Source organism: Myotis nattereri (assembly GCF_964212035.1).
Source record: "Myotis nattereri genome assembly, chromosome: 7".
In the NCBI taxonomy this organism is placed as follows: domain Eukaryota; kingdom Metazoa; phylum Chordata; class Mammalia; order Chiroptera; family Vespertilionidae; genus Myotis; species Myotis nattereri.
Window position 1 is genome coordinate 83,528,712 of NC_138082.1, and position 27,489 is coordinate 83,556,200.

Consider the following 27,489-nt stretch of genomic DNA (forward strand, 5'->3'; position numbering starts at 1 on the left):
ATGTGAAAGGTTTTGTTCAATTTCCCAAATTGACACACACACACACACACACACACGCACGCACACACACACACACACACACACACACACGCACACACACACCACCCCACGCCCCCACCCCCAGACTCCCAGTCATTTAGATGCCCTGCCAGCTCTGGCACAATGCGAACCCGGCGCAGGCGCGGGCCTCCAACCCACCAGGGGGCGCTGCATGGAATCCGGTCGCCATGTGTAGCGCGGCGCACGCGCCCGGAAGCCTTTCCACCCGGGACACATTTTCGGTCCACAGGCCGCTAGCGTTTCCTGTGACGTATATCCTGTTGGCCGCGCGGCTCACGTGCGTACGGAGAGGAAGTAACGTCACCCGGGAGCGCGCAGAAGCCGGGCTGCGGCGCCGCTGGGAAGCGTTTCGTCAACATGGCCCACCTGCCGATGAAGCTCCTGCGCAGGAAGATCGAGAAGCGGAACCTCAAGTTGCGGCAGAGGAACCTAAAGCTGCAGGGTGAGCTGGCTCGCCTCGCGGCGCCGCGGCGCTTGGAGCCCCCGCGTGGCCGTGGCGCCCCCGGCGTGCCCCGGGCCCCGGCGTGGCGGGCAGCGTCCCTAGAGCACGTGTGCTGTGGAGAGTGGAAAGGCGGCCTCGAGGGGGGTCCCGAGCCGGCGCCCACTCGCCCACGGCCTTAGTCTGCCTGACACGCTGGCCGTCGGGTTCCCCTTGCTGCTGACTTAAGGCAGGAGCCCCCAGGCGTTCCTCCCAGGCCTCCAGACGTTCCTCCTGCCAAACCAGCCTTTCTGACCTGTGAAAGTTAGGTTTTGTTCTGTCTCCCTCATTCTGCCTCCCTCTCTGCCTGCGGGTCCCACCTCGTCCCCACCTCACCCGTTTCCGAGCCGACACGTGCACCTCCCTCCATGCACCTTGCTTTTGCATCGCCAGCTTAGTGTCTGTATCTCCACGGGAAGCTCACTGTCCCCTTGCCGCAGGGCTCCCCCGCCTCTCCTCCGGTGGCACGCCTGCACTGACAGCTCAGCGTCGGATGCAAAGCCTCCACCCTGTGCTCCAGCGCTTCCAGCCCGAGTTTATAAACGCCTGCGTGTTTGCATCTTGCACAGAGATACATGCAAAGGGGTCGTGCCTGCATGTCACCTTGCTGGCCGACCTTGTTTGCAGCCCTGCCCTCTGCCGGTGAGCCGGAGGTCTTAAAGCTGTGCAGGTTAAGCTTTCCGGGTCCTGTGTCATAAGATGTAAACCCGTGAAGGCGATTTTTGAGGTCCAGTGTGTCACCCCAATTGGTTTTCAACAGAGATTAGCTGATTGGAAGAAATCCTGGAGGAGCAAGGGTTGTGGGTTTTAGGAGTTCCCTTATAGTTCCAATTCATAGACTAATACAGCATTACTAACTACTTTCCGGTAAAGGTATAGATTACAATAAAAGACGATGTAATCTTTTTTTATACATAAACATGGGAGCTTTTGGAAAGACATTTTCAGCTATTTATGTATAACTATTGGGAAAAAGGAGTGGTTTCACCAACAATTTCCAGTTCACTAACATCTAGGAAAGTTCAGGGTGAGTGTTTTGAAATTGTATTTATGAGAAGCAGTAGTTGTGTGAATAACATGTAAGTTGTTTTTAATATGCCTGTTAGCCATATATTATTAATGTCTATATTAAATGCGTATTTTGTAACTACCATTCTCTCACCCCAGCTGTTTAAAAATTTAACCTCTTAAAGTTTTCTTATTCCAAACTTTTAACTCTTGACAGAGATGGTTTTCTGAAATTAAGAAATGCAGCTTTCCTTTTTCCAGCGTTTTTCCTTAAGAGGAATTTATTTGCAACACCATAAAATTGCAAGTGTTTTAAAGAATATAGTTTATTGACTTTTAGAGAGAAAGGGAGAAGAGAGAAACATCCATGTGAGAGCGTAACGTTGATCGGCTGCCGCCTGCCAGTCCCCCACTGGGGCTGGGCAAGCCCCCACCAGGCCTTGTGCCCTGACCGGGAGTGGAACCAGCAGCCCTGGGTGTGTGGGACCGGCCACACTGGCCCGGGCGAAGTGGCTTTAATAATGTACAGCAGGTACTCGAATAGTGTCGTCCTGTTCAGTATCGTTCATTGTGATGTTAATGAGATGCCATGGGAACTTACCATTGGCATTAAGTGAGGACTTAACCGTATGTGAAAGGGAAGCAAAAGCTAAATCATTTCAGTTCTGGAAGCCATGGAATTTCTCATTTGAGATTCCAGCTGTTTCTGAGTAAACTTCCCCTTTGATACAGTGTGTTCTGTGTTAAACAGGGACCTGGGATGTGAGCCTGTCAGAAACTCAAGATGAAGATGTGTCTCAAGAAACCATAGCAAGTGGAAAAACTAAAAAATCCCTGAAACAGTCCATGAATGTGGGCTTGTCCGAAGCCCCAAATGGAGATACATGTAAAGAAACAGTGGGAGGTGGGAAAGTTAAAAAATCCCTAAAGCCGTCTGTGAATAAGGGCCTGTCAGAAGCCCAAAATGGAGATATATCTAAAGAAACAGTGGAAGATGTAAAAGTTAAAAAGTCCCCCAAGAAATCTACCATATTAACCAACGGGGAAGCGGCAGTGCACTCTCCCAGTTCAGAATCTAAGAAGAAGAAGAAAAAGAAAAAGAGAAAGATGGTGGATAATGCTGGGCCTGGTAAGTTCTTCATTTTCTTTTATTTGAATCCATTTAAACTGTTTTCCGTTAGTTATCATTCTCCTTTCTTTATTATTGTGCCCACATGACATGCAAGGACCCCTGATACTCACTAGTTTCCAGAAACTACCCGACGAGCTCAAGGAAACATTGGGGAGAGGGTTTATACTTTAACTTTTCTCAATATTTGTCATGCCTGTACGTTCCCTAACAGCCTTGAATAAGACCTCACTTAAAGAAGAATCTCCTTAGATGTCTAGACATTTGCTCTTCCCCTGCTGATAGGACATACTATGGCGTCATATTTTAGGTTACCTGCTTGCACACAGCTGTGGAATTACTGGTGCTAAAATCCGGCAGGTAGTAGAATCTACTTTTCTGGCCTTTGCGTGAATGACTCTTCACTTACCTCTCTTTTGCCCCATTCCTTTTCCTACCATAAATTCCTCCCTTCTGAAAAAAAGAGTTGGTGATTATTTGGATGTGCAAAGTGTACAAATAGCAGTTAGGAAACTTCTGAATAAATGGAACATTAACTTCCAGGCGAGTATAAGGACCAGGGCAGTGTTGCGGGGAAGTGCCGTTTCCTTTAGGGAGGTGATTGGATGTGAGGAAGCTTAGGTGAGAGGCATTGCATTGAGATGGAGCTAGCTGAGACTTCAGGGGAGAGTAGACGCACAGCTATGCAGCCTTCTGCCATCGTCGTGAGAAAAGCTTTATGAATGCTGCAGTACCCACTGTTCACTTGGTCTTCATGGTGACAGACCATGTGGCCTGCAAAACCTAACATGTTTACTATCTGACCCTTTAAGAAAAAGTTTTGCCAGCACCTAGGTTAGAATTTGCTATTTGTCTATCTTGTCTGAAATAAAGCTTTCATTTAGAAAGGAGCTTGGAACTTTTCTAAACGTGCACAGCTGTCTTCATGCTGCCTACAGACTAGCACATTTGTAGGTTTTGAGAAATTGCTTAAAAAGTGAAACCAGATAGAAAAAAGCATGAAGATAAGACATTACCGTTTTTATTTAAAGTGACTAATTCGATTCTAAAATCATTAGCCTCTTTAGGATTCTTTTTCTAAGTTGCTTAAGACAACGATTTATTTCTCTTCTCAGTCACTGAGAAATAAAGAGCTAGGGGTTTTAACTCGATGGGTAAACTTTAAGAACTGTCTTAAGGAAAACAGAAGTGATCAGTCGTGAAGACCAGCTGGTGATATCCATGGCTTTCGAACGTGTGGGTCCCGCAGAGCTGGCCATTTCCCACAAAGATGGTAGTAAAGTCTCGGGAAGAGGCCAGTCCTGGGCTACAAGAGTCCTGAGTTGTGGTCGGGGTCCTTCTGCTCTAACCAGCCTCACGAACCACCATAAATCGACAGAAGCCCAGCGTGGTGGCTAACGCACGTGACCCAGAGGAACATCGAAGAGCATGGTGAACATGGGGGTAGAGAAGTGAGAGCCGGAGGCCTTCCTCTCGGCCCCTCACCACTTGCGTTCAGGGACGCAGTGCCTGCCACCAGCTGAGTGGATGTAGCCCTGCTTTGGAGTCTGTCTTCAGTAACGTGAGCCTTTGGTATTTCTGTTCATCTTTCAACAAAATTAGCTTTTATAGAAACTAAAAGCTCAGTAAAGTATATAGAACCTGGTGTAATTACAATACTTAAATGGTTTAGTTAGACTTTTTAAAAGCTGATTACTGAAGATGCTATAATACATTAAGAATCCTAAAATACAAAGTTTTGTTGACAAATCTGCACGTCCCCCTGGGCTCTTAAATAAATATAACCAAATCTTTATGAAAGAGACATTCCTTAGCAAATTAAAGCTGGAAATGTGTTAAGCTTTTGAAAATAGACCTTTTTGTGTCACACATCTTTTATTTTGTGATCTTGTTTGCTGTTTTATTTGAAGAAAATAAAATGGGGGGGTTTGTTCTTTAAAACCAAAGATACCAAAAAAGCAAAAACGGAAGACAAAGTGGAGCCAGAGGAAGGTGCCCAGGCCCCTGGAGAAACCGAAACCAGCGTGGGGAAGCCAGGCGACGGGGAAGAGGAGAGCGAGGTGCCCAGCCTGCCCCTGGGACTGACAGGTAACCCGGCACGGTCCCCAGATCTTTAAAATGCCACGCCTCTCCCGATTATAAGATGTGAAATAAGATGTGAAGTAAGTTGTGACTTGTGCCTGGAAGACGTAAATATTGACAAGAAATGGTTAATATCTTAAGTGCAGCTTTTATCTTCCATATTGTGCCTTAGTTTTTGTTCTTTCTCTGGTCTTTCCTTTATTCCTGACAGTATTTTAAGAATGCACACCAACAGCTTCTGGGGTCCTTTGTTCCTTTGGTTTATCATTTTCTAAAGCTCATTCCATGTTGTAGGGGGAACATCATTGGCCCAGAAGTCTGGAGGCCAGTGGTTTAATACTGGCTTAGTAAGAAGGAATGGGGAGGCAGGAATTAACATCGAAGAACTTGTGCCAGGTTAACCCCCTTTGGCCCTTGTTTCTTAATCTATAAAGTCAAGAGTTTAGACTAGAATTAGTTGCTCCTAACCAAAAATGTCTAGGAGTCACTTGAGTTGTTTGGTTTGGATTTTCTGTTAAAATACTGAGTCCCAGCCCCAGACCTGCCTGATCAGAATTGCAAAGATGGCAGCATTCTCATCCAGGGCAATTTTGTCTCCCAGGCAGGGTGACCAGCTCACCCTGGTGTGCCCAGAACATGACCAGTTTTAGCTTTGAAAGTCCAGCATCTCATAAGCCTCCTCTCTCCCAGGGAAATCATGAGGGTTGGCCACCAACATTTTTGTCAGAACTGGGGCAGGCTACTGGCATCCCCTGGGCAGAGGTCAAGGATCTGCAGAACATCCTGTGTATAAAGGACAGCCTCTCGCAACAGAACTCTCCAGCCCAAAGGTGTCTGTTAGCCAGGCTGTGAGGAGTAGGGACTCCCGCGTGGGGGGTTGAGGAGGCAACGGTCTGCCCGTATCTGACTCGGTTGTCTTTTGGGAGTGAGATTAACTTCACTCTTGGCTTTTATTCTCAGTGTTTTCACGTTTTATTTCAGATTTCTTAAACATTTTATTTCTCTGCACTCCTGTCCCCAACCCCACCCTTGACATTTTAATTTCCTGCAAATCCCTTGGTTGTACTTCCTCTCTCCCTTACTGTTTTGTTACGTTAGGGGCTCTGGACATGGACTTTAAATTACGCAGCCATCAGCAGAGGAGACATTTTTAAAGTGTAGGGTCTTTTTTCTTAATATTACATGGGAATGGTTGGGATTTTGTCTTAGTGGAAGAAGTTCTAATAAGTTTGACTGCAACCCAGTAATGCTTTCAATCAGCAAAACTAATTTAGACAATCTAGCTGAATTAGCCACTAAAAATGATAAATTTGCTAATGATAAACTGTCTTCCGTTTAGGGGCTTTCGAGGACACTTCATTTGCTTCTCTCTCTAACCTTGTCAATGAGAACACTCTCCGGGCAATAAAAGAAATGGGCTTTACAAACATGACTGAAATCCAGCATAAAAGTGTCAGACCACTTCTGGAAGGCAGGTATGATTAACATGGACGCTTGGCATTAGTATCTGTTGGTAGTGCTAGTTGTTTGCCCAGGAAAGTTTATGCCCAGGAACTACCAGTGTGTTGTTCTTTTTTTTTTTAAAAAAATATATTTTATTGATTTTTTACAGAGAGGAAAGGAGAGAGATAGAGAGTTAGAAACATCGATGAGAGAGAAACATCGATCAGCTGCCTCCTGCACATCTCCTACTGGGGATATGCCCGCAACCCAGGTACATGCCCTTGACTGGAATCGAACCTGGGACCTTTCAGTCCACAGGCCGACGCTCTATCCACTGAGCCAAACCAGTTTCGGCTACCAGTGTGTTCTTTGATGTGTATTGTGTTGGTTTACATATCCAACCTGCATTAAAGGCTTTAAATTACGTCCTGGTGTTGGAAGAAAAGTGTTCACTTCTGTTTCCTGGCATGATTCTTATTTCTCAGTTAGGTGTTTTACTCAGATGGTTGAATTCAGTGATAGAGAAGGAGGAACTTTCTTTCTCGATCCTGTTCTAGCCTTGGAGCCTAAAACACCTGTGATTGTGCGTGCTGGCTGCTCAGTAAGTACTTGGTGAATGAGTATATTGAGTGTCTCTCCTCCTTTCCCTTTTTAACATTTAGGGATCTTCTGGCAGCTGCAAAAACTGGCAGTGGCAAAACCCTGGCCTTCCTCATCCCTGCAGTTGAACTCATTGTTAAGTTAAAGTTCATGCCCAGGAATGGTAAGCCTTTGATCCAGTTGTTTCTGCCATTGTCTCACTAGAAGTTCATTGCAGCTTTTATGAACTCGTGGTGATAATTAGTTTGACTTTTTCCATATTCATTCTTTTGCCTTTTAGGAACTGGAGTTCTTATTCTCTCCCCTACTAGGGAACTGGCCATGCAGACTTTCGGTGTTCTTAAAGAGCTGATGACACACCACGTTCACACATACGGGTTGATAATGGGCGGCAGCAACAGGTCTGCTGAGGCACAGAAGCTTGCTAATGGGATCAACATCATTGTGGCCACACCAGGCCGCCTCCTGGATCACATGCAGGTGAGAGAACAGTGTGTAGTACTGCGTCATGTCTTGTGTCAGACAAACTTTACAACTGACAGTGTTTCTTTGTCTTGTTAGAATACTCCAGGGTTTATGTATAAAAACCTGCAGTGTCTGGTTATTGATGAGGCTGATCGTATCTTGGATGTTGGGTTTGAAGAGGAGTTAAAGCAAATTATTAAACTTCTGCCAAGTAAGTGGGTAGTATCTGTATGTAGTTTGCAAAGTGGTTGTTAGAAGCAGTGAGAGTTGTTTCTATATCAAAACTATTAATACCAGAATTTTTTTTTAAATATATTTTATTGATTATTTACAGAGAGGAAGAGTGTAAATAGAGTTAGAAACACCAATGAGAGAGAAACATTGATCAGCTGCCTCCTGCACACTCCCTACTGGGTATGTGCCTGCAACCAAGGTACATGCTCTTGACCGGAATCGAACCTGAGAACCTTGAGTCTGCAGGCCGACGCTCTATCCACTGAGCCAAACCGGTTAGGGCTAATACCAGAATTTTTAACATGTTGCAGACAGATCACGAGAATTTTCGCTTCATATTACACAGTGTTGTACAAATTATCATAATTTAAAAAGATATTAGCTTGTAAGAACATGTAATAAATAACTTCAAAATGCAATGGGTATTTAATTTGAAAGCGTGCCTTTAACATTCATGTAAAACGTTTTTTGTACTCGTTCAATAGAAACTTATCTGGCCACTGGGTAAAGCCAGCAATAAATTTACTGATCCCACCTTGGCTGGTTTGGCTCGGTGGTTAGAGTGTCAGCCTGCGGACGGGGGGTCCTGGGTTCGATTCCAGTCAAGGGTACATGCCCAGGTTACAGGCTCGATCCCCAGTGGGGGGCATCCAGGAGGCAGCTGATCAGTGATTCTCTCACATCATTGACGTTTCTATCTCTCCCTCTCGCTTCCTCCCTGAAATCAAAAATATATTTTTAAAAAAAGAAACTACTGGTCCCCAATGTATTAATATAGTCAAGTGAAGTCGCTGTGCCAATTAACCTTAGAGGCAGTTTGCAATATAAACATCAAACGTATTAGTAACTTAATACAGTGGTTTTGCCAAGTTAGAGGTTTAATGCAAGTTAAACAGTCCAAACATATGTCTCATTCCCACCCCCCACCCCCCCCCACCCCTCTTACCTTCACCTGGCACCTCCCAGGCAGCCGTAGACTTGTAGCCTCCTGTGTGATGTTTGAGTTGTACATAGCTTGGTTATAGCCCTTGTAACATTATAAACTGCTTACATCTGTAGTAAGGCCATGATTCCATTCATCGTACAATTTGTTTTTTAATGTTTTACTGGGAGGTAGACATGATCGGTACATATTTTAAATACTCAGTTTGCTAAATGTTCACATTCCACCCATGAAACCATTATCACATCAATATAGTAGACATCTCCATAACCCTCTAAAGTGCGTTCATGCGCCTTTGTACTCCCTCCCAGCCTCTGCAGGAGCAGCCCGCACCTACTACCAACTGCCAGCAGCCGCTCACACACATCTCCCTCCCAGGCAGCTCTTGATCTGCCTTCTGTCACTGTAGATGTGTTTGTATTTTCTAGAGATTTATGAAGTTGCTACAGACATTCATCTACAACTTTTTTATGGGCACATATTTTCTTTCTCTTGGGTAACTACTGAGGAGTGGAGTGACTAGTTATTTAACTTGTACCATTTTACATATCCTTCAGCAGCATACAGAAGTTCCAGTTCTACCTATTAAGTCTTAGGATGAACTTCAAACAGTTCTTTTCAAAATTGTTCTGGCTGTTCTCCTTTGCATTTCTGTATAAATGTTAGAAGCAGTTTGTCAGTTTCTACTCCCTAAAAATACCTGGTTGGTTGGGATTTTATTGAATACTAGAGGCCCAGTGCACAAAATTCATGCACAGGTAGGGTCCCTAGCAGCTGCCGGCCAGGGCCTCTCTTCCCCAGCCGCCTGCTGCCCCTGCCATGTTCCGCGCTGCCCCCAGTGGTCAGTGCACATCTAACTCCCGGTTGGTCAAACTCCCGCCTTTGGGGACAGTCTGTATATTAGCCTTTTATTACATAGGATAGAGCATTGGTGAAAGGCAATATTGAGTCAGTTCAACCTATGAATAAGGTATATCTCCATTTATTAGCTCCTTAATTTCTAAGTACTTCATTAAAATTTCTATTTCAAATTGTTTATTGTATGTACATATGTGGTTGATTTTTGTATATCCATTTTATGTCTGGCAAGTAATTATTTCTATGTTCATCTGGATTGTTCATCATGAACCTTCAGATGAAACTAGCCTGGATTTTCCTCATGGGCAGACATGTCAGCTACAAATAAAAAAAGTAAATTCTTCACTTAATATTTTTCTTGCCTGATTGCACTGGCGAGAACCTCAGGTACAATACAGAATAGAAGTAGTGAGATGAGATCTTTGTCTTGTTCCTGAGATTAGTGGGGAAAGCATTCAGTCTCTCACCATGAAGTATGTTAGCTGTAGGGTTTTTGTAAATGCCCCTTAGCAGATTGAGGATGACCCCTTTTGTTCCTCGTTTGCTTAGATTTTTTAAAATCAGAAATAGATGGTAAATTTTGTCAAAAGCTTTTTCTGTATCTGTTGAAATGATCAGATTTTCTCCTTTACTCTGTTACTATGGTATATTGTATTGGTTAATTTCCCAATGTTAAAGCAACCAGCTCTGCATTCACGGAATAAACCCTATTTAGCCATGCCTTATCCTTTTTTATATATTGCTGGGTTCACTTTACTAAAGTTTTGTTTAGAAATTTTGCATTTCTGCTCATGAGTCATTGGGTTTGGATGTTGGGGTAATGGCTGGCTTCAAGGAATAAGCTGGGAAGTAAATTCCCTCGTGTCCTGGAGAGCGAGTGAAGAATCAGTAATATTTCTTCCATAAAAGTCTGCTAGAACTCACCACTGGAGACGTTAGGGCTGTAGTTTTCTTTACATGAAGATTTTAAGTACAATTTTTTTAATAGGTACAGGCTAGGCACGTTTTCTATTTCTTCTTAAGTGAGCTTTAGCAGTTTGTCTTTCAATCAAGGAAATTGTCCATTTCATCTAAGTTGTCAAATTTATGAACATGAAATTGTTTGTGATATTCCCTGAATCTCTGTAGTGTTACCGCGTCTCCCATTCCTGATAGTCCTGCTTAGGAGCATTTGTAGTTGTGAAGCAGTTCTGCGGATCCCCTGAAAGGTTCGGATTACTCTTACGTGTATGTGTTTCAGCACGCAGGCAGACCATGCTCTTTTCTGCCACACAAACTCGCAGAGTTGAGGACCTGGCGAGGATTTCTCTGAAAAAGGAGCCATTGTATGTTGGTGTCGATGATGATAAAACTAATGCAACAGTGGATGGTCTTGAGCAGGTATTGTTGTCAATACCTTACATGTTAATGAATGTGGGCACGTGTGTTTCCTTGTAATTGTTTGGAGTATCCTCCAGAAAGCTGTGGGTTATTGAACTTTTAATTCAAATATAGTGAACTTGGGTATTGGATCGCTGGCTCTTCTAGCATAATGTAACTTGAACTCTGAATAATTTAATTAGCTCTCTTTACTGTCTCTTAATACCACTAACCACTTAGGAAGCATCATTAACCACTATTTTAAAATGTTTAGGGATCTTGCTCTGAGTTAGAAGGTGGAGAGACTGGTTTCAGGCACATAGCTGTGGAAAATTAGAAATGAGGTGACAGAGATCTAAACTAGGTTGATTAAAAATAGGACTTGAAGCCCTAGCCAGTTTGGCTCAGTGGATAGAGTGTCAGGCTATGGACTAAATGGTCCCAGATTCGATTCTGGTCAAGGGCACATGTCCAGTTTGGGGGCTCAATCCCCAATAGGGGGCGTGCAGGAGGCAGCCGATCAATGATTCTCGTCATTGATGTTTCTATCTCCCTCTCCCTTCCTCTAGGAAATCAATAAAAAAAATATTTTAAAAAATTGGACTTGAAGATCGAGTCTTTGGTGAATAAAATATTTTCTGTAACAATTCAGCTTAAAAACCTTTCGTTGGTGTTTTGTTTGTTTTTTAAATATCTTCACCCATCTTTGTGCTCTTGTTTTGGACTATGTATGTAAGCTGTGATTATTTGAGATGTTGCTATTAAAGAGTTTTCAAAAATGAATCATTGATATATCTTGAGAGTTCCAGTTAGTTGAGATATTAATATATTATGGTTGCAAGAACTGTTGATAACCAGTAATCTCAGAAATAATGAAAAGAATTCAGTGTCCAGTGGTTACAGCCCGTTAAAGGAATCTAAAGAGCTTAAATTTGTCTTGTTGTAGGGATGCTGTGTTATGATGGCAGGGATTTTACTGTAGGGAAAGCACAACAGTGTGGGCAGTGTCTCTTCAGCATATTGGCTCCTGGAGCTGCAAATGTCCGCTTGGTTACTTTGTGTCTGTTCATTTGAACTACTTCCAGGGATATGTTGTTTGTCCTTCCGAGAAAAGATTCCTCCTGCTCTTCACATTCCTTAAGAAGAACCGGAAGAAGAAACTCATGGTCTTCTTCTCATCTTGCATGTCCGTGAAATACCACTATGAGTTGCTGAACTACATTGATTTGCCTGTCTTGGCCATTCATGTGAGTGATGATGAGAAGTTCATTAAAATCAGGTTGTGCTGCCCTAGCCAGTTTGGCTCAGAGCGTCAGCCTGGGGACCGAGGGGTCCCAGGTTCAATTCCAGTCAAGAGCACGTACCTTGGGTGCAGGCTCCTCCCCAGCCAGGCCTTAGTCGGGGTTAGTGCAGGAGACAACCAATCGATGTGTTTCTCTCACATCAGTGTTTCTCTCTGTCTTTCCCTCTGCCTTCCACTCTCTCTAAAAATCAGTGGGAAAATATCCTTGGTTGAGGATTAACAACAACAACAACCAAAAAAAAACAGGTTGTGCTTATCAAGGTGTATGAACTGTGGGGTTTGAGGTCTGACTCCCCAGGTCAGTCAACATTGGTGAGTGGTCCTCTGTGGAGGGGGCTTGGCTGGGTTTTGAGGAATGAGAACCACAAGGAATAAGAGAGACCATCCACTTGGAAAACAGGACACAGGCCAGGGAGTGAACTTGAAGTAAAGCAGGTTCACATCCCCACAGTCTGGGGTTCTGCATCTGGACCTCCCAGCAGCTTCCTGTTTCCAGCTCTAACGGATGTTTGTATTCGATTCTAGGGAAGGCAGAAGCAAAATAAGCGTACGACCACATTCTTCCAGTTCTGCAACGCGGATACGGGCATATTGTTGTGCACGGACGTGGCAGCCAGAGGGCTGGACATTCCTGAAGTCGACTGGATTGTTCAGTATGACCCTCCAGATGACCCCAAGGTAAGTGGCATCCTCGGGTGTCTCAGGATGGCAGTACGTTGAAGAGCGCACTTGTTCTCCTGGTTCCCTGAGAAATACTGCATTTCAGAGTCAGAGGTTATCCTTTAGTTATGCAAGTCGTGTTTCATTGCACATGACGGTGCAGTAGTTCTCAAATTTAGGGAAAAAAATAGTATTTAGGACTATTTCAGGACCTAAAAGGCTGTCTGTGTAAGGAGATTTGAAAGGCATCAGTGAGACTTAAGTTAGGACTATTATATGCTTGGAATGATTTGCTAAGAGTGGTAGGTTTCAGAAGGAAATGAAATTTGCTTATATATAAGACTGTAATACATGTAGTAAAATAAGTTTACTAAGTATATTCAATAAACTCCTATAAAATAGAAGGGTAATATGCAAATTGACCCTAATGGCAGAACGACTAGTCTCTATGATGTGCACTGACCACCAGGGGTCAGTGCGCTCCCACTGGGGACCTCCGCTCAGCCACAAGCCAGGCTGATGACTGCGAGTGCAGCGGCAGTGGCAGGAACCTCTCCCGCCTCCTTGGCAGTGTTAAGAATGTCCAACTGCAGCTTAGGCCCGCTCCCTGTGGGGAACAGTCCTAAGCTGACAGTCGGACATCACCCAAGGGCTCCCAGGCTGCCAGAGGGATGTCTGACTGCCAGCTTAGACCTGCCCCCCCGCCCCCAGGAGCAGGCCTAACCGGCAGGTGGACATCCCCCAAGGGATCCTGGACTATAAGAGGGCACAGGCTGGGCTGAGGAACACCCACACACACACACACACCAGTACACGAATTTTCATGCACTGGGCCTCTAGTAGATTATATAAATTGTCAACTGGCATTTAAAAATGTTTCAAAAAGCCATTTTGAGGATGAGGCACACTTACTGGTCATTTTACTAGACCATAGAGCTAATATGAATTTCATACCCAGCTTTCCTTTGGCCTCGGTCATCGTCCTATAACCTCTTTGGGGATGGGGCATGCAGAAGGAATTGACAGGGAGGGGCACCCCCTCATAAAGAATGCTGACCTGCCCACCACCACTAGTCCCGGGAATGCAGGCTGTCACAGGTGCCTGTCAGGCTGTGTGAACTCAGATGTTCTCTCTCTACCAAAGGAATACATCCATCGAGTGGGAAGAACTGCCAGGGGCCTAAATGGAAGGGGGCATGCCTTGCTCATCTTGCGTCCTGAAGAATTGGGTTTCCTTCGTTACCTGAAGCAATCCAAGGTAAAGGTCTTGGCTTGGGAGTCTTAAGTTGGAACAGATCCTCTTTGTGGAATTGTTGGCCCGTGCAGGTGGCCTCGAAGTGTCGAGGAGTCATGAGTCATTGCAGTGCTCCTGGAACAGTTGTTACAGATGTGGAACAGATGAGGTTTTTGGGGGGCTGGCCCAGGAAATGTGAACCGAAAGGACTACCCCTGTGGCTTAATCTTGAGTTCCGTGTTGTCAGCCTGTGTCCCTCGCCTCCTCTCCCAGCCCTGTGGCCTGTTTGAAACCACCTCCCTCCTGTTAAACCCCTCACACCTGACCGTCGCTGCCTCCTGCTCCCCTCCCCGCAGTCTTCTCTGCATCTTTTTCTCGAGCATCTGTCCTGCTTACCTCCCCAAAGCAGTGGGGTCCGCATTCACTCCTGCCCCTTCCTCCTCCTCTCGCTCCTCCTCCTTTTGTCCCTCATTCATCAGCTGGTTTGTCTTCAGTCTCTCCCTTGCAGTCAGCTCTTCACCAGCTCAAGTCATTCACTAAGAAAAATAACTTCAGCCCGAAACCCACTCTCCTACCACCCCTCCAGCCTGGCTACTGCCTGTTGCCTTTCTTCTGTCTGCATTTTGAATCGTGGTTTATATTTTCTCCATTTTTCCACTCACCGTGTGTCCAGTGCATCCACCAAACCTGAATTCATTGTAACTGTGAGTGGCCTCCGTTGCTGGGTGTGGTGAATGCTCACCAGGCCTGCTCGTCCCTGCATTTGCCTCCTTGTCAGCTCCCTGCAGTCTTGCCAGGTGAATTTTCCTCATTCCACAACTCCGCGCAGCTTTCCAGAATTGCCACTAGACTTGGCACTTTCTCTCTGGAATGCCCTTTCCTGGTTCTCTAGACTGCCTCTGGCTTCAGCTAGCTGTGTCTGTTCTGGGAAGCCAGCCCTGACCTCCACGTCCCCACAGCTGTGCTGGCAGCTGCGTCCTCCCAGCACCCAGCGCAGGTCTGGCCCCCTTCCACTACCTAGTCAGTGACGGCTGCTAAGAGGGCCTTCCCTGGGAGCTTGTGGTCATCGTGACCTGGTGTCCCACACTCAGTCAGAGGGCGGGGTGGCGATGGGGCCGCTCTGGCATGGAGAGCTAGGGGTCCTCTGACTAGAGCTCCAGGCCTTTCCATAGGGAGCCTGTTTAGAGGGAGGGCTTCGTTGACGCATGCCTGTAAAATTCCTCACCTTTCCTCCACTGTTTGTAGGACTTCCCACTTTCTCTTCATCTAAACATGTGAATGGTGATCCATCCTAGTTCACTAACCTTCACACTTTTGTTTTCTAGGTCCCGTTAAGTGAGTTTGAGTTTTCCTGGTCCAAAATTTCTGACATTCAGTCCCAGGTATGCTTTCTTCCGGCAGCCTCAGCTCGTCCCAGCATTGCCTCTGCTGGTCCCGCTGGTGGGCATTGCCTCCTGGGGTCCCTTATCACTGGGAAGTGTGCACCGTGGTCAGTCTGCTTTCTCGCTGTGCAGGTTACCACACATCTGCTCTGCGTCGTCTCAGGCCAGGCCACACGGGAACTTTGTAATTATTCTTACTGTGGCATGATTTTGCAAATGTTGCAAAGCTTGGAACAAGTGTATTGGCACAAATGTTTTTGTAGGGTGGTTTTTCTAGTATATGTGAAATCTGCTGTTTTATTAAAACCAATGTTTCTTTCCATTTCAGCTTGAAAAATTGATTGAAAAGAACTACTTCCTTCATAAGTCAGCCCAGGAAGCGTATAAGTCGTACATCCGAGCATATGACTCCCATTCTCTGAAACAAATCTTTAACGTTAATAACTTAAATTTGCCTCACGTTGCTCTGTCATTTGGCTTCAAGGTGCCTCCTTTTGTTGATCTGAGTATCCTTTTCTTTGTTGTGATGAGTTGGTGCAGGAATTAGGGGCATGTGGGCGTAGCACTGGGCGGGTGGGTGGGTGCTCTGGCTGGGAATGGAGGCACGGTGCTCGGCCTGGTCACTGCATGTCAGGCAGGGATAGTGACGGGAGTGACATTGACAGACACATGGCAGTTATGACTTGGGCCTTTAGAAAAGTCAAAGGAATTTCACTGGCAGAGCCCGAGGGAGCTGTGCAGTCTGGGGAGAGGCGGGGGATTGCAGACTCAGCTGCTGTACAGGTTCGGGTTAGCTGTGTGAGGTCTGGAGGTTAGGATGCCCTCAAGCCAAAGAGAGAAGACAGAACCTTTCAAAGAGCTTCTATCCTTAGAGCCATTAAAGGATTTCATACAAGGAAGTTTGCAAGATCAGCAAAAGAAAGGAACACTTAAGTGCCACTCAAGATAAAAGGCACGGGGGTATCTCAGTTGCTTCTGTTGTAATTTATAATCACATTTTCATCAGAAGAAACAGCAGCTAAAGCAGGCGTGTTCGTCAATGCTGGACCGTAGCTCCTCAAGGAGAAAGCCGGATTGGGGTTGCATCCCTGTGGGCGTTGAGTAAACGCCTGCATGTTGAATCTTCACTTGGGCAAGCATTCCTGAGTCAGCCCCAGTGGAGGTGAAAGTCATTTGTTTTGACACAGGAAGTATATTTTGTGTTCCTATAAACTTGCTGATTTACCTCTGTATTTCTTACAGGTAATTGTCTTGAGTTCTATTGTGTGGAGAAAATAATGACTAATGTACTGGACTTACACTGACTCCCCTAATTTTAGTCCACAGTCGCAGGGCACTCCTGATGTCCTGCAGATGTGTTGTGTAGGCTCATGTCACACGTTCCCGTGGTTCAGGGAGGGTGAGGCGGAGGGACAGCAGGGGGTGTGCTGCTTGGTCCCCCGTGGCGTTGTCAGGTTGGAGTGCTATCTTTGTGTTGCTTGATTTCCTTCACGTGCACCTGCAGACGTGAACAGCAATGACGGCAAGCTGAGGAAGAGAGGCGGCGGCGGTGGGTTCGGCTACCAGAAGCCCAAGAAAGTGGAGAAGTCCAAAATCTTCAAGCACATCAGCAAGAAGTCTTCCGACGGCAGGCAGTTCTCTCACTGACGACGTCCTCCCGCCTGCGGGGGCTTAGTCCTGAGAGGAGTGGTTTTTCTTGCTCTAACAAGGACTTTTGACTGTAGGATTGGGACTGATCTAACAAGAGTGTAAATTGGCATGGAGTGCAAGCAATGAGCAGTATTTCCAGCAAGTCTTGTTTATGTTGAGTCATAAAACAAAAACGAGTTCATTTTTTCTTGATTTCCCAAGGACAGCGCAAAGGGGGTTTTTTGGTCTTTGTGATTAAAGGGTATTTTGAGGTTAAGTTTTGTTTTTTTTTAATCTCATCTGTCATTGTTTTAATTCTTTTTGTACCTTTTCTTCTGGTGTGTGAATATTTTTGTGACATGAATTGCTATAGCAACCTGCTGAAACGGGCAGGTCACCCAGTACACTGGAGGTGGTTTGCGGTGACAGTGCAGGAAACTGTCTGGGTTTTTTGTTTTGAAGTACCTAAGAAGCACCTTCAACTAAAGGTGGCAGGGTTTTTATATACACCAGATTTTAAAACAGCCTTTCCCCATTTTGTTTTAAGAGCAAGAAACGAGGTGTTGTGCTTTGAGTAAAATGCCCATTTGGAGTTGGAGGAGAGCTGAGATTTCTGGCCTCGTTTACACCGATGCAGGTGTGGTGTCTGCTGCTCCATGTGATTATCAAAGACCTTTTAAAACAAATGGTGACAAAGAGTGACGACACCCATTCAGCCTTGTTTCCGGTGGGGCTTGTTTGGGGTTTAGTGAGCTCTTCCAACTCGACTCCTGAGCAGGTAAAGCATCTTTTGGAGGAAAAAAAATTGCTTTTTCCAGATCCATGAAATATGAGCAGGGGCCAGAGAGGGCAGGAGTTTAGTCACATGTGGTTTTCTGCTGTGGGACTCCTGTGTTTTACGTTTTATTTCTGTTGTGCTTCATAACTGCCAATGGTTATTCCAATTTACAACCAAAGTTGCTGGCATCGCTTGCTGCTGTGCCTGTTGATATTGTAGACTCTTGTGAAATACAAGGACACTGAGAACGTCAGGTGGAAAGGAAACCGCCGGACGGAGAGCACCCAGAGTGACCGGGAGGAGTGGGGTCCTGCGGCCGGCCTGACCGCTGTCCCATCGCGGGCCTCACGGGCGCAGGCCTGGACTGCTGGACTCCTGACATTTAACAGCGGCTTCTCTATCCAGTAGCTTGTTTTTCTTTTCAGAAATAATCACGTTTCAAAAACACATACAAAGCAAAGGGAAGAATATTTAATCACTGAACATAAATAAAGACTGAATATTTTGTTATATATCCTCCCAGTGTTTTATATACATTAAATGTTTTTATCAAAAGTGAAATTCTCTACCCACTATTTGTGACCAGCTTATTTTATAACGTTCTTTTCCCAGGTCATTAAATAATTGCATCAGTTTTGTGTTTCATTTATTAAGATGCTTTGTTAACCGTGCTGGGTCTGCCAGGATTTGGGTTCTAGATACCTGTTTGTCCCAGACTGGTTACCTTATCTCAGTGTGAGAGAACATAGAAAGGTAGTTCTTACTGTAATGAAGGTGGTTCCTGCTATAATAAAGTACCTGATGTCAGGTACTTCCTGAGAGTCCTGCGTGAGGTTCTGCTGGCAGGATGGTCCAGGTGGGGCACGCAGGCTTGAGCCTGCTGGCCAGGATTCAGGCTGAGGGAGCCAGTGCTGGAGTCAGGTAGGAGGTCCGGGCAACACCTGCAAGGCTTACCTGTGCGAGGAGGAGGCGCCTCGGGTGCCTGGGCTGAGGCAGGTGTGCGGCTATTGACAGGCAGGTTTGAGGCGTTGGCCAGGAGCTTGGGCGGGAGCCAGCAGACCACATGCAAAGGAAACCTTTGGTCCTCCGGGCTGCAGGCAGTAAGTCATCGCTATATCTAACTTACTTTCATCTTAACAGGCCAGGTTATTGTAAGAGCGGAATCCAAGGTACCCAGAAGAGGGTTATTTATTGAGCTGTATGTAGCGATTAAATGAACACTCGAACCAGTGACTGGATTCAAATTCCAGCTGTGCCGCCTCCTTTTCTGGGCCTGTTAAAGAAGTAAAACAGCAATAAACCGGCCTTACAAGGTGGTGCCAATGAATGAGCCAACATGAAGTGCTTAGGGCAGGGCCTGGCACCAGGTGCCCACCTGTTAGCTAGCTGCCTGTTACTATGTACATCCTGCATGAGACGTTGGTTGCCCAGCAGTATCAGGGACAGGGACCCACCCCAAGTCCTGAGCCAGCGTGGGCCTTCGGAGCACAGACAGGAGTTCTGGCCGTCTGGGTGCCCAGGATCCTGACGATCAGACCCAGGGTTCAGAGAGTGCTCCAGCCCCGCCGCACCTCCCTACGGCAGCGAACTCTGGGTGAATGCAGTTCCCGGGGCTACTGTCACTGGGTGTCTGGAGGGAACGACGCAGGGCCCGCGGGTAACCCCGAGTCTCCCTGAGGGGAAGCCTGTTGGGAAGGGTGCAGGGGACACACTCTGAGCCCCTCTCAGGAGCCTGGGTACAGTCTAGGAAGGCACAGGCGCCGAAACGATTGTGCTGTTTTCCAGGTGGGATAGATGCGGATGCGCAGAGAAATAGTCCGGCTGTTGCTAAGCCCGGGGGTTGATTGACGGAAAGGACACTGCTCCTTCCCATTGGAATTCGGTGATGGGTTTTGTCCCAGGGAGATGGCTGATCGGGAGCAGGGCAGGGATGTGTCCAAGGAAGACCAAGGCGAGCCCCACCTTCCGGGAGAAGCCGGTCTGGGTCCGGAGGGGTGGGGGCAGGAAGACGTGGGCCTTGGGCCTCACTCAGCCTCCAGGGGGCGTCCGCGGAGAGGCAGGGCGGGCAGTCCCCGGACCTTCCAGCGCAGCGGGTCCAGGCCTGGCGGGGCTGGTGTGGATCCTGCCTCCGCCGCCACTGTGGGGCTTTGAGCAGTTGCTTCCCTCGCTGTGCCTCCGTTTCCTCATCGGTACAAAGGGAGCAAGTACTGGGATCTGCAGGATGACATGCACTGGTGCCCTGGGAACACCTAGCACAGAATCGGGACGTCAGCTCTCAGAATGACAGCTGCTGGCGCTGCTACCTGAGTGCAGGGGAGCGGGCGGGCGTCAGGAAGGAAGGAAAGGGCGCTTGCCAGGGCTTTCTTTCCAGGGCTTTCTTTCCAGGGCTTTCTGTCCAGGGCTTTCTTTCCAGGGCTTTCTTTCCAGGGCTTTCTGTCCAGGGCTCCCCTGTCTGCAGTCTGTCTCTGTGGTTCCTGAGCCGCCCAGCAGAGGGCGTGCGGCCAGGGGCGCCCGCACATCGGGTCCGGGGCTGGGGGTGGATGGGTGTTTTGCCGGCAGAGGAGGGCTCCAGGGGTCCTCGCCCACCTGAAGGAAAGGACCGCCGAGGGCGAGAGCGGGGCCCGAGGCTGCCAGGCCCGTCCTCAGAGCAGGCCCGGGGAGGCCACGGGGTTTCTGACCCGGAGACCAGGCTCAGGCGCCCTGCTTTCCACGCTTGAACTTGGAGCCGCCCTCAGCCCGCGCCGGACGGTGGTGTCCGGATGTTACGAAGGGGAGGGGAAGGCATCAGAGGGTCCGTGGTCGCTCAGAGGCGGCCGGAGGCCTGGAGACCACGGTCCCGTCGGTGGGGCAGCTCCAGGGCTGGCGGCTCCTGCTTCCTCGGGAGGGGTGCTGTGTCCCAGGCGCAGGCCCCTGGGAACCTGACCCAGACCGGTGCTGGGTGCTGGGTGCTGGGTGCTGGGCGAGGGCAGAGGCTGGTGCGCAGTAAGCATGGCTGCCTGGCGGCTCTGACTGAGGGAAAGCAACACGCCATCTGAGCATGTACAAGGGCAGGACACGCCCTGGCGGTGGTGCAGTGGTTAGAGCCTCGGCCTGCTACTGAAGGGGGGCGGGTTGGATTCCCCTGGGTTGTGGTTCATGCCGCACTCCCAGTCAGGGTGCGTGTGGGAGGCCACCAGTCAATGTGTCTCTCACATCGATGTTTCTTTCGCGCTCTCTCTCTCTCCCCCTCCCTCGCTCTCTCTCCTCCGCCCTCTCTCTTTCTCTCTCTCCCTCCCACTCTCTTTAAAAAGCAATGGAAAATATCCTCAGGTGAGGATTAACGACAAAACAAAGAACAGGAGGCTCGGGGTGCAGGGGTGATTCCAACTCCATTCTAGAAGCTTACTGTGAGAGGGAGATGAGACAAATGGGGGGGACAGTGCGCTAAAAGGAGAGCATAACCATCTCCAAGGACTAAAGGATGGAGGACCGCTTTGGGGAGGTGTGACGTCCGCACTGAGCGTTGCAGGATGCCTTACCTGGAGCAACTGGGTGGAGAAGGGAGGAAACAAGGTGATTAGGCACCCGCTCAGCATGGGCAGAGGCGGGAGCAGCTGGGCAAAGGCGGGAGCAGCTGGGCAGAGGCGGGAGGGAGCAGCTGGGCAAAGGTGGAGCAGCTGGGCAGAGGCGGGAGCAGCTGGGCAAAGGTGGAGCAGCTGGGCAGAGGCGGGAGGAGCTGGGCAGGTAAATGGTTAAGCAAATGTAGTTTCTATGTGTCAATGGAATGTTATCCAGCTATGAAAAGAAGTGCTACATGCGTGGCTCCCACCTGCGTCCAAGCACCCTTCCTGCTAATAGTCAAGTTAAACAGCAGCCAGAGGCCCAGGGGAGAGGTTACTCATCCTTTTTAAAAAAAACACACACACACACACAAACACAAAACACACTATCACACGTATATATATATATATATATATACAGTGGGGCCTTGACTTACAAGTGTCCCTAGTAACGAGTTTTTTGAGAAACCAGCTGTCTCTCGGCTGATTTTTTGCATTGAGTTAACAGAGTAATTTTGCTTTTAATTAAATCTTTATTGTTCAGATTATTACATTAGTTACTCTTTTTTCCCACCATAACTCCCCTCCTCCCAGTTCCCGCCCCACCCTCCGCCCTCTCTCCCCACCCACTGTCCTCATCCATAGGTGCACGATTATTGTCCAATCTCTTCCCTCATCACCGCAACTCTTCCTCCCCCCAAGAATAGTCAGTCCATTCCCTTTCTATGTCCTTGATTCTATTACAATCACCAGTTCATACTGTTCATAAGATTATTTATTCACTTGATTTTTAGATTCACTTGTTGTTCATAATTTGTATCTTTACCTTTTTCTTCTTCTTCCTCTTCTTAAAGGATACCTTTCAGCATTTCATATAATACTGGTTTGGTGGTGATGAACTCCTTTAGCTTTTCCTTATCTGTGAAGCTCTTTATCTGACCTTCAATTCTGAATGATAGCTTTGCTGGATAAAGTAGTGTTGGTTGTAGGTTCTTGGTATTCATCACTTTGAATATTTCTTGCCACTCCCTTCTGGCCTGCAAAGTTTCTGTTGAGAAATCAGCTGACAGTCGTATGGGTACTCCCTGATAATAAAGAGACTATCTTTCTCTTGCTGCTTTTAGGATTCTCTCTTTGTCTTTTGCTCTTGGCATTTTAATTATGATGTGTCTTGGTGTGGTCCTCTTTGGATTCCTTTTGTTTGGGGTTCTCTGTGCTTCCTGGACTTGTAAGTCTATTTCTTTCACCAGGTAGGGGAAGTTTTCTGTCATTATTTCTTCAAATAGGTTTTCAATATCTTGCTCTCTCTCTTCTTATGGCACCCCTATAATTCAGATGTTGGTACGCTTGAAGCTGTCCCAGAGGCTCCTTACACTATCTTCGTATTTTTGGATTCTTTTTTCATTTTGCTTTTCCGGTTGGGTGTTTTTTTGCTTCTTCATATTTCAAATCTTTGACTTGATTCTTGCGATCCTCTGGTCTGCTGTTGGGAGTCTGTATAATATTCTTTATTTCAGTCAGTCTATGCTTAATTTCTAGTTGGTTCTTTATCAGAACATCGAGGGTTTCACCAGTCTTCTTGAAGATCTCACTACATTTATCGGCGGTCTCACCAGTCATTTCGGGGGCGTTATTAAATTTATTGGTGGCTTCTAGACAGTTCTTTAAAGACCTTAAAAGTGTGGTTTTGAACTCTATATCCAGCAGTTTGCTTTCCTCCAATTCTGTAGTTTGTGTCCTGTTTCTTTGTCTCGGCATTTTTTATGTTTCGCTGTGTCGATAGAGTTCCTTTCTGTGCTAAGTGTCCCAATTACCTGCGGTAGACACTCTTGGTGCACCCCCTTGTGGGCTTTGTGCACAGTCTTGTTGTAATTAAGCCTTGATTGTTGTAGTTATCACTGGGAGGAATTGACCTCCAGGCCAATTGGCTGTGAGAATCAGCTGTGTCTGCAGTGGGAGAACTTCTGTGCTGGAGACACCCCTCTGGAGCTAGACTTGCTTCGATGGGGCTTTGGTGCTCACTGAGTCTGCCCCCTGAGTGTGTCTTTTATGGTTCCACGGAGCTGCAAACTGGATGGTCCCACTCTGACCTCTGGGCTTCCTGGCTCCTGGATCTCTAGGGAGGTGCTAATCTAGCCTTTTCCTGAGGCTATCCAGCAAAAGCCTCCCAGCAGGGCTTGGGCGGGGCGGGTCCCACAGTATCAACAGGGCGGGGTTAGCAATTATGGCTGCTCTCAGTCTTGTCCTCAGAGGCTCTGCTTCTCAGTGTCCCAGTAATCGCTGCAAGCCCCATGGAGAGAAAGCTGCCCTAGGGTTCTGAGCGATGCCAGACAGTCCTGCTTCTCCCATATGAGTCTGGGTCCCTAGAGACTCGCCTGGAACTGGAGATCAGAGCCTGAGACTCCCTCCCGATTGAAAACGACAACCACGCCCTCAGCCGCCAGCCGCTCAGCATGCACTCCGCACCTTAGTATTTTACTTCAGCACTGCGCCTCCTCTGAGTCTCCGTATGCTTTTCTCTTTCCTCCTAGTTGTAGAACTTCCACTCAGCCAGCCTTCCTGTGGTTCTGAATGATGTCCGTTCCGTCTTTTAGTTGTATTTTTGAAGTGGTTGTTCGAGGCAGCAAACTCCGGTATTTACCTATGCCGCCACCTTGGTTTCTCCTAACAGAGTAATTTGAGTTAACGAGCTCCTTAACGAGCTCAGTCTCGGAACGAATTAAACTCGTAAGTCAAGGCCCCACTGTGTATTGATTTCAGAGAGGAAGGGAGAGGGAGAGAGAGAGAGAGATAGAAACATCAATGATGAGAGAGATAGAAACATCAATGATGAGAGAGAATCATTGATCGGCTGCCTCCTGCACAGCCCCTCCTGGGGATCGAGCCCACAACCTGGGCATATGCCCTATTCAGAATCGAACCCGGTGACCTCCTGGTTCTTGGGCCAACACTCAACTGCTGAGCCACACTGGCTGGGTGTTACTCATCCTTTAAGGTGGCCTGCTGCAAACACAACTTTGAGAAATTGCCTGGGTAGTGAGCAGTCGGGGCCTGTGCTCTTGGCATGCCATGCTGGATTATGCAGGGTGCTCAGAGCCCAGGGCTCACCTCTCCCAAGAACGCCTCTGCTACTTATTCATACTCACTGAGTCACCTTCTATGTGCCTGGCAGGAACTGGATGGAAGGGTGCAGACAGCGGTGAATAGACCCCCTGCCTGCGAAGGGCTTGCATCTGAGTGGGGAAGGCAGGCAACAAAAAGGAATTGCATAACTAACACGGTGCCACTCCTGCGAAGTGCTGTGAAGACAGACAAAGCAGGATAAGGGATAGACAAGACCTTAGGACTGAGTGATGGACTGCAGGCCCAATGGTCAGGGGAGGCCTCAGATGGTGGCGCTGGAGCGAGAGCAGAAGGAAGGACGTGGATGCGTGCCTTTCAGAGGGAAGAAACAGCAAAGGCCAGCGCCAGCGCCCTGAGTGTGAAATGGGCTCGCCCTGTTCAGGGAGCTGAGCCCAGGGTGGCTGGAGTGTGGTGAGCAGCGGCAGAGTCTGAAGGAGGGTAGAGAAGCCAAGAAGACTTATCATGGGGGCAATAGAGGAAAATAATAGACTGAACCCGTGCCGTGTGTGGAGGGCAGCTCGTGTCTGAACAATGGAGGCAGGAGGCCAGAAGAGCGGAGACCAGCTATCAGTCACAAGGCGAGTCTACAAACCTCTCGTTTCTGTATCCGCAAAGGGGAATGATGCCTAAAAAGGATGTGGAAAGATCAGGTGAATAAAGTGAGTGAAAGTGTTTTCTTGTTACACATATTTGAGAGATTAAAACAGTAAAAACATGATCCACATCAAAAGATCACAAGAGAACTGAATCTAAGGTTTAAGCTAGAAGTTCCAAGAATAGCAATAATCATCATCCATTCACACCAGTCAACCCTGCTTTATAATAATCTAACAGTTGTGATTGCCCTCATTTTTAAAATGAGGAAACTGGGTCCCGAAATGCCTAAGTTGCTCACAGTCTTGCACCTAATAAACAATATGATATGCAAACTGCACCCAAGGGGAGAATAGGCAGCAACGCGAAAAGTGTTGAGAGAAATCTGCAAACTGAAAAACTGATATCAGGCATGAAAAATGTATACGGTTAGAAGCCAAGACAAGGGAATAAAAGCGTGCCACACACCTGGCTGTTGTGTTGTGAATGCTCTTACATTTTTTATATTTGCTCTTGTTATGATGTTTGTCCAATCAAATAAGGAGAAAACTACTGTGAAACCATTTCAAAGGCTGGTCACCATTTCCCTCTAAAGCATTGTCTTCATCATGTCAATTTGCTCAAAACCATCCAAAATTCCGTTTTCTCCACAATCAAGGCCAAGCCTTGGTCCTTAGCATTTACCTGCATGTCGTTCTCCTGCTGCCCGGACCCCAGCCATTCACACTCCTGCCGGTGCAGCCCTCCCTCCACCTCCTCCAGCATCCACATTCCCCCCACACTTCGGTGTGTAAGGGCTGCTCTGACCACACTTCCCCAGCTCTGTGGTCCCTGGATAGCTCACTGTTTCTGATGTTTTTGTCAATCACTTGACAATTACACCTGTATTTTTATCTTGGCTCCCTGGCATGCTGCTTTTTATGCCCCGTGAGCGTGCTATCCAGTCTGCGTGTGTAAGAACTGCCATATGCAGTATGCAGGAAGTACCTACTCTGTGGTGGGTGAGGGAGGGAGAGGAAGGGAGAAGGCCGTTCCTGGAGTATCCTTCCAGCGGTGCCACCACCTGCACTGCGGGGTTCAGGATCTGAAGGAGGGGCCGACGCACAAATGGAAATGCTAGATAAGAGATATGAATTTAGAAGACATTGGGGGCCAGGGTGTATCTTTCGTGAAGAGCACACTGAAACTGGGTCCCATCCGCTTTTATTCACTTGAATATACATTTGCCCTTTAGCAATGCATACAGTCACATCAATCAAGGGTAAAGTTGGGCAAACAGTCAAAGGATTACCAGGTTAGGGAATTGCCTTGAGTCACCACTATCTCAGCACAGCCCTGCTAAGGCCCAAGGTCCATCGGTGCACTCTTATGACAGTATTGGGAAAGCCGCGGCTTCCCGCACTGCGGGGTCCAGATCCCCAAAGATTGCCGGAGGCCAGCGGTGGCTGCTCAAATGGAGAAAGCCCCTCCACCTTCACGGGCAGCCCGGGGCCATTCCGGAAAGCGCCCTCCCTGGGCGCTGCCCCTGGGACTGCAGGGCCCCAGGCTCCCCGAGCGAGCGCTGCTCAGCCTTGGGCTGTTCCTAGGGTGTTAGCAGGAAGGCAGGGTGCCGTCTGCTGCCCCAGCAGGAGAAGGGGCAGTTTGGGCTCTATGTTCTTGGTTTCCCTTCACTCCCAGGTACAGGAGTCCTGCAGCTTTAGGCTGAGGTAGTTATGATTGAACTATTTTTTAAAAAGTCTAACTGGCTTCTACCTTTGTCTAAAGATTAACAAAAAAAGTAACTCCAGACTGAATGGGGAGATGACCTGGAAGACATACAGTGGGAACCTTAGCCCCGGCCAGGGGGGCGGGTGGGGTATGACGCGCGGGGCGAGGATGGCCGAGACCGCCAACACTCCGCTCCCAGGCCCCCGCCTCACTGCCAGGAGCCGCCTCCTTTCTGCCCGGAGCCCGAGGGTGAACTCCTCGAGGTCCCAGCCCTCGCCAGGCAGAAGCGCTGCGAGGGGGGCGCAGGACGGCGCGGCTGGGAGCGTCCTGTGTTATATGTCCCGGCGCCGAGTCGCCCGTCTCAGGTTTACACAGGTTCCTGGAAAGCAGAGCCCGTCCGTCCGGGAGGGGCCCGGCCCCCCTCTTTCCTGAGCTCTAACCATGCCCAGGCCCCTCCGAGGGCCCACGGCGGTGGGGCTGGAGTTCCTATGCGACTGTGAGCCTCCTCCGGAGACCAGGAGACCAGCGCCGTTAGGGGGTCCTCCGCACGGGAGGCGGGGAGGCCGTGCGACAGGCCCAGCCCTGGCTTCCCTTGGCAGCTTCTCCAGACGCCCCCACTACCGCCCTCCAACCCCCAACCCGCCCCGGGAGCGGCTGGGAGCATCCCTCCTGCGGCGCCGCTTGGACACGGGCTGCTGCCGGGATTCCCCGCATCGGAATGAGCGGCCGCAGCCCCGGACCCGGGAGGGGGGCCCCTCACCGCCACCTGCAGGCCCGCCGCGCCCCCGCCGCGCCCCCGCCGCGCCCCCGCCGCGCCCCCGCCGCGCCCCCGCCGCGCCCCCGCCGCGCCCCCGCGGCCTCTGCGCTCAGCCTCGTGCTCA

At 48.3% G+C, this 27,489-nt stretch overlaps 1 protein-coding gene across 1 annotated transcript; it reads left to right on the plus strand.

The window, feature by feature from the left end:
- The first annotated feature begins 349 nt into the window (after window positions 1-349).
- DDX18 (DEAD-box helicase 18) lies at window positions 350-18,279 on the plus strand. The gene is made up of 14 exons (XM_081095269.1): window positions 350-502; window positions 2,298-2,675; window positions 4,623-4,763; window positions 6,097-6,232; window positions 6,863-6,963; window positions 7,081-7,280; window positions 7,362-7,476; window positions 10,541-10,680; window positions 11,745-11,906; window positions 12,488-12,640; window positions 13,767-13,880; window positions 15,182-15,238; window positions 15,567-15,744; window positions 16,743-18,279. The coding sequence occupies exons 1-14, from the start codon at window positions 418-420 to the stop codon at window positions 16,883-16,885; spliced, it is 2,103 nt and encodes a 700-aa protein (XP_080951395.1). The 5' UTR covers window positions 350-417; the 3' UTR covers window positions 16,886-18,279.
- The last annotated feature ends 9,210 nt before the right edge of the window (window positions 18,280-27,489 follow it).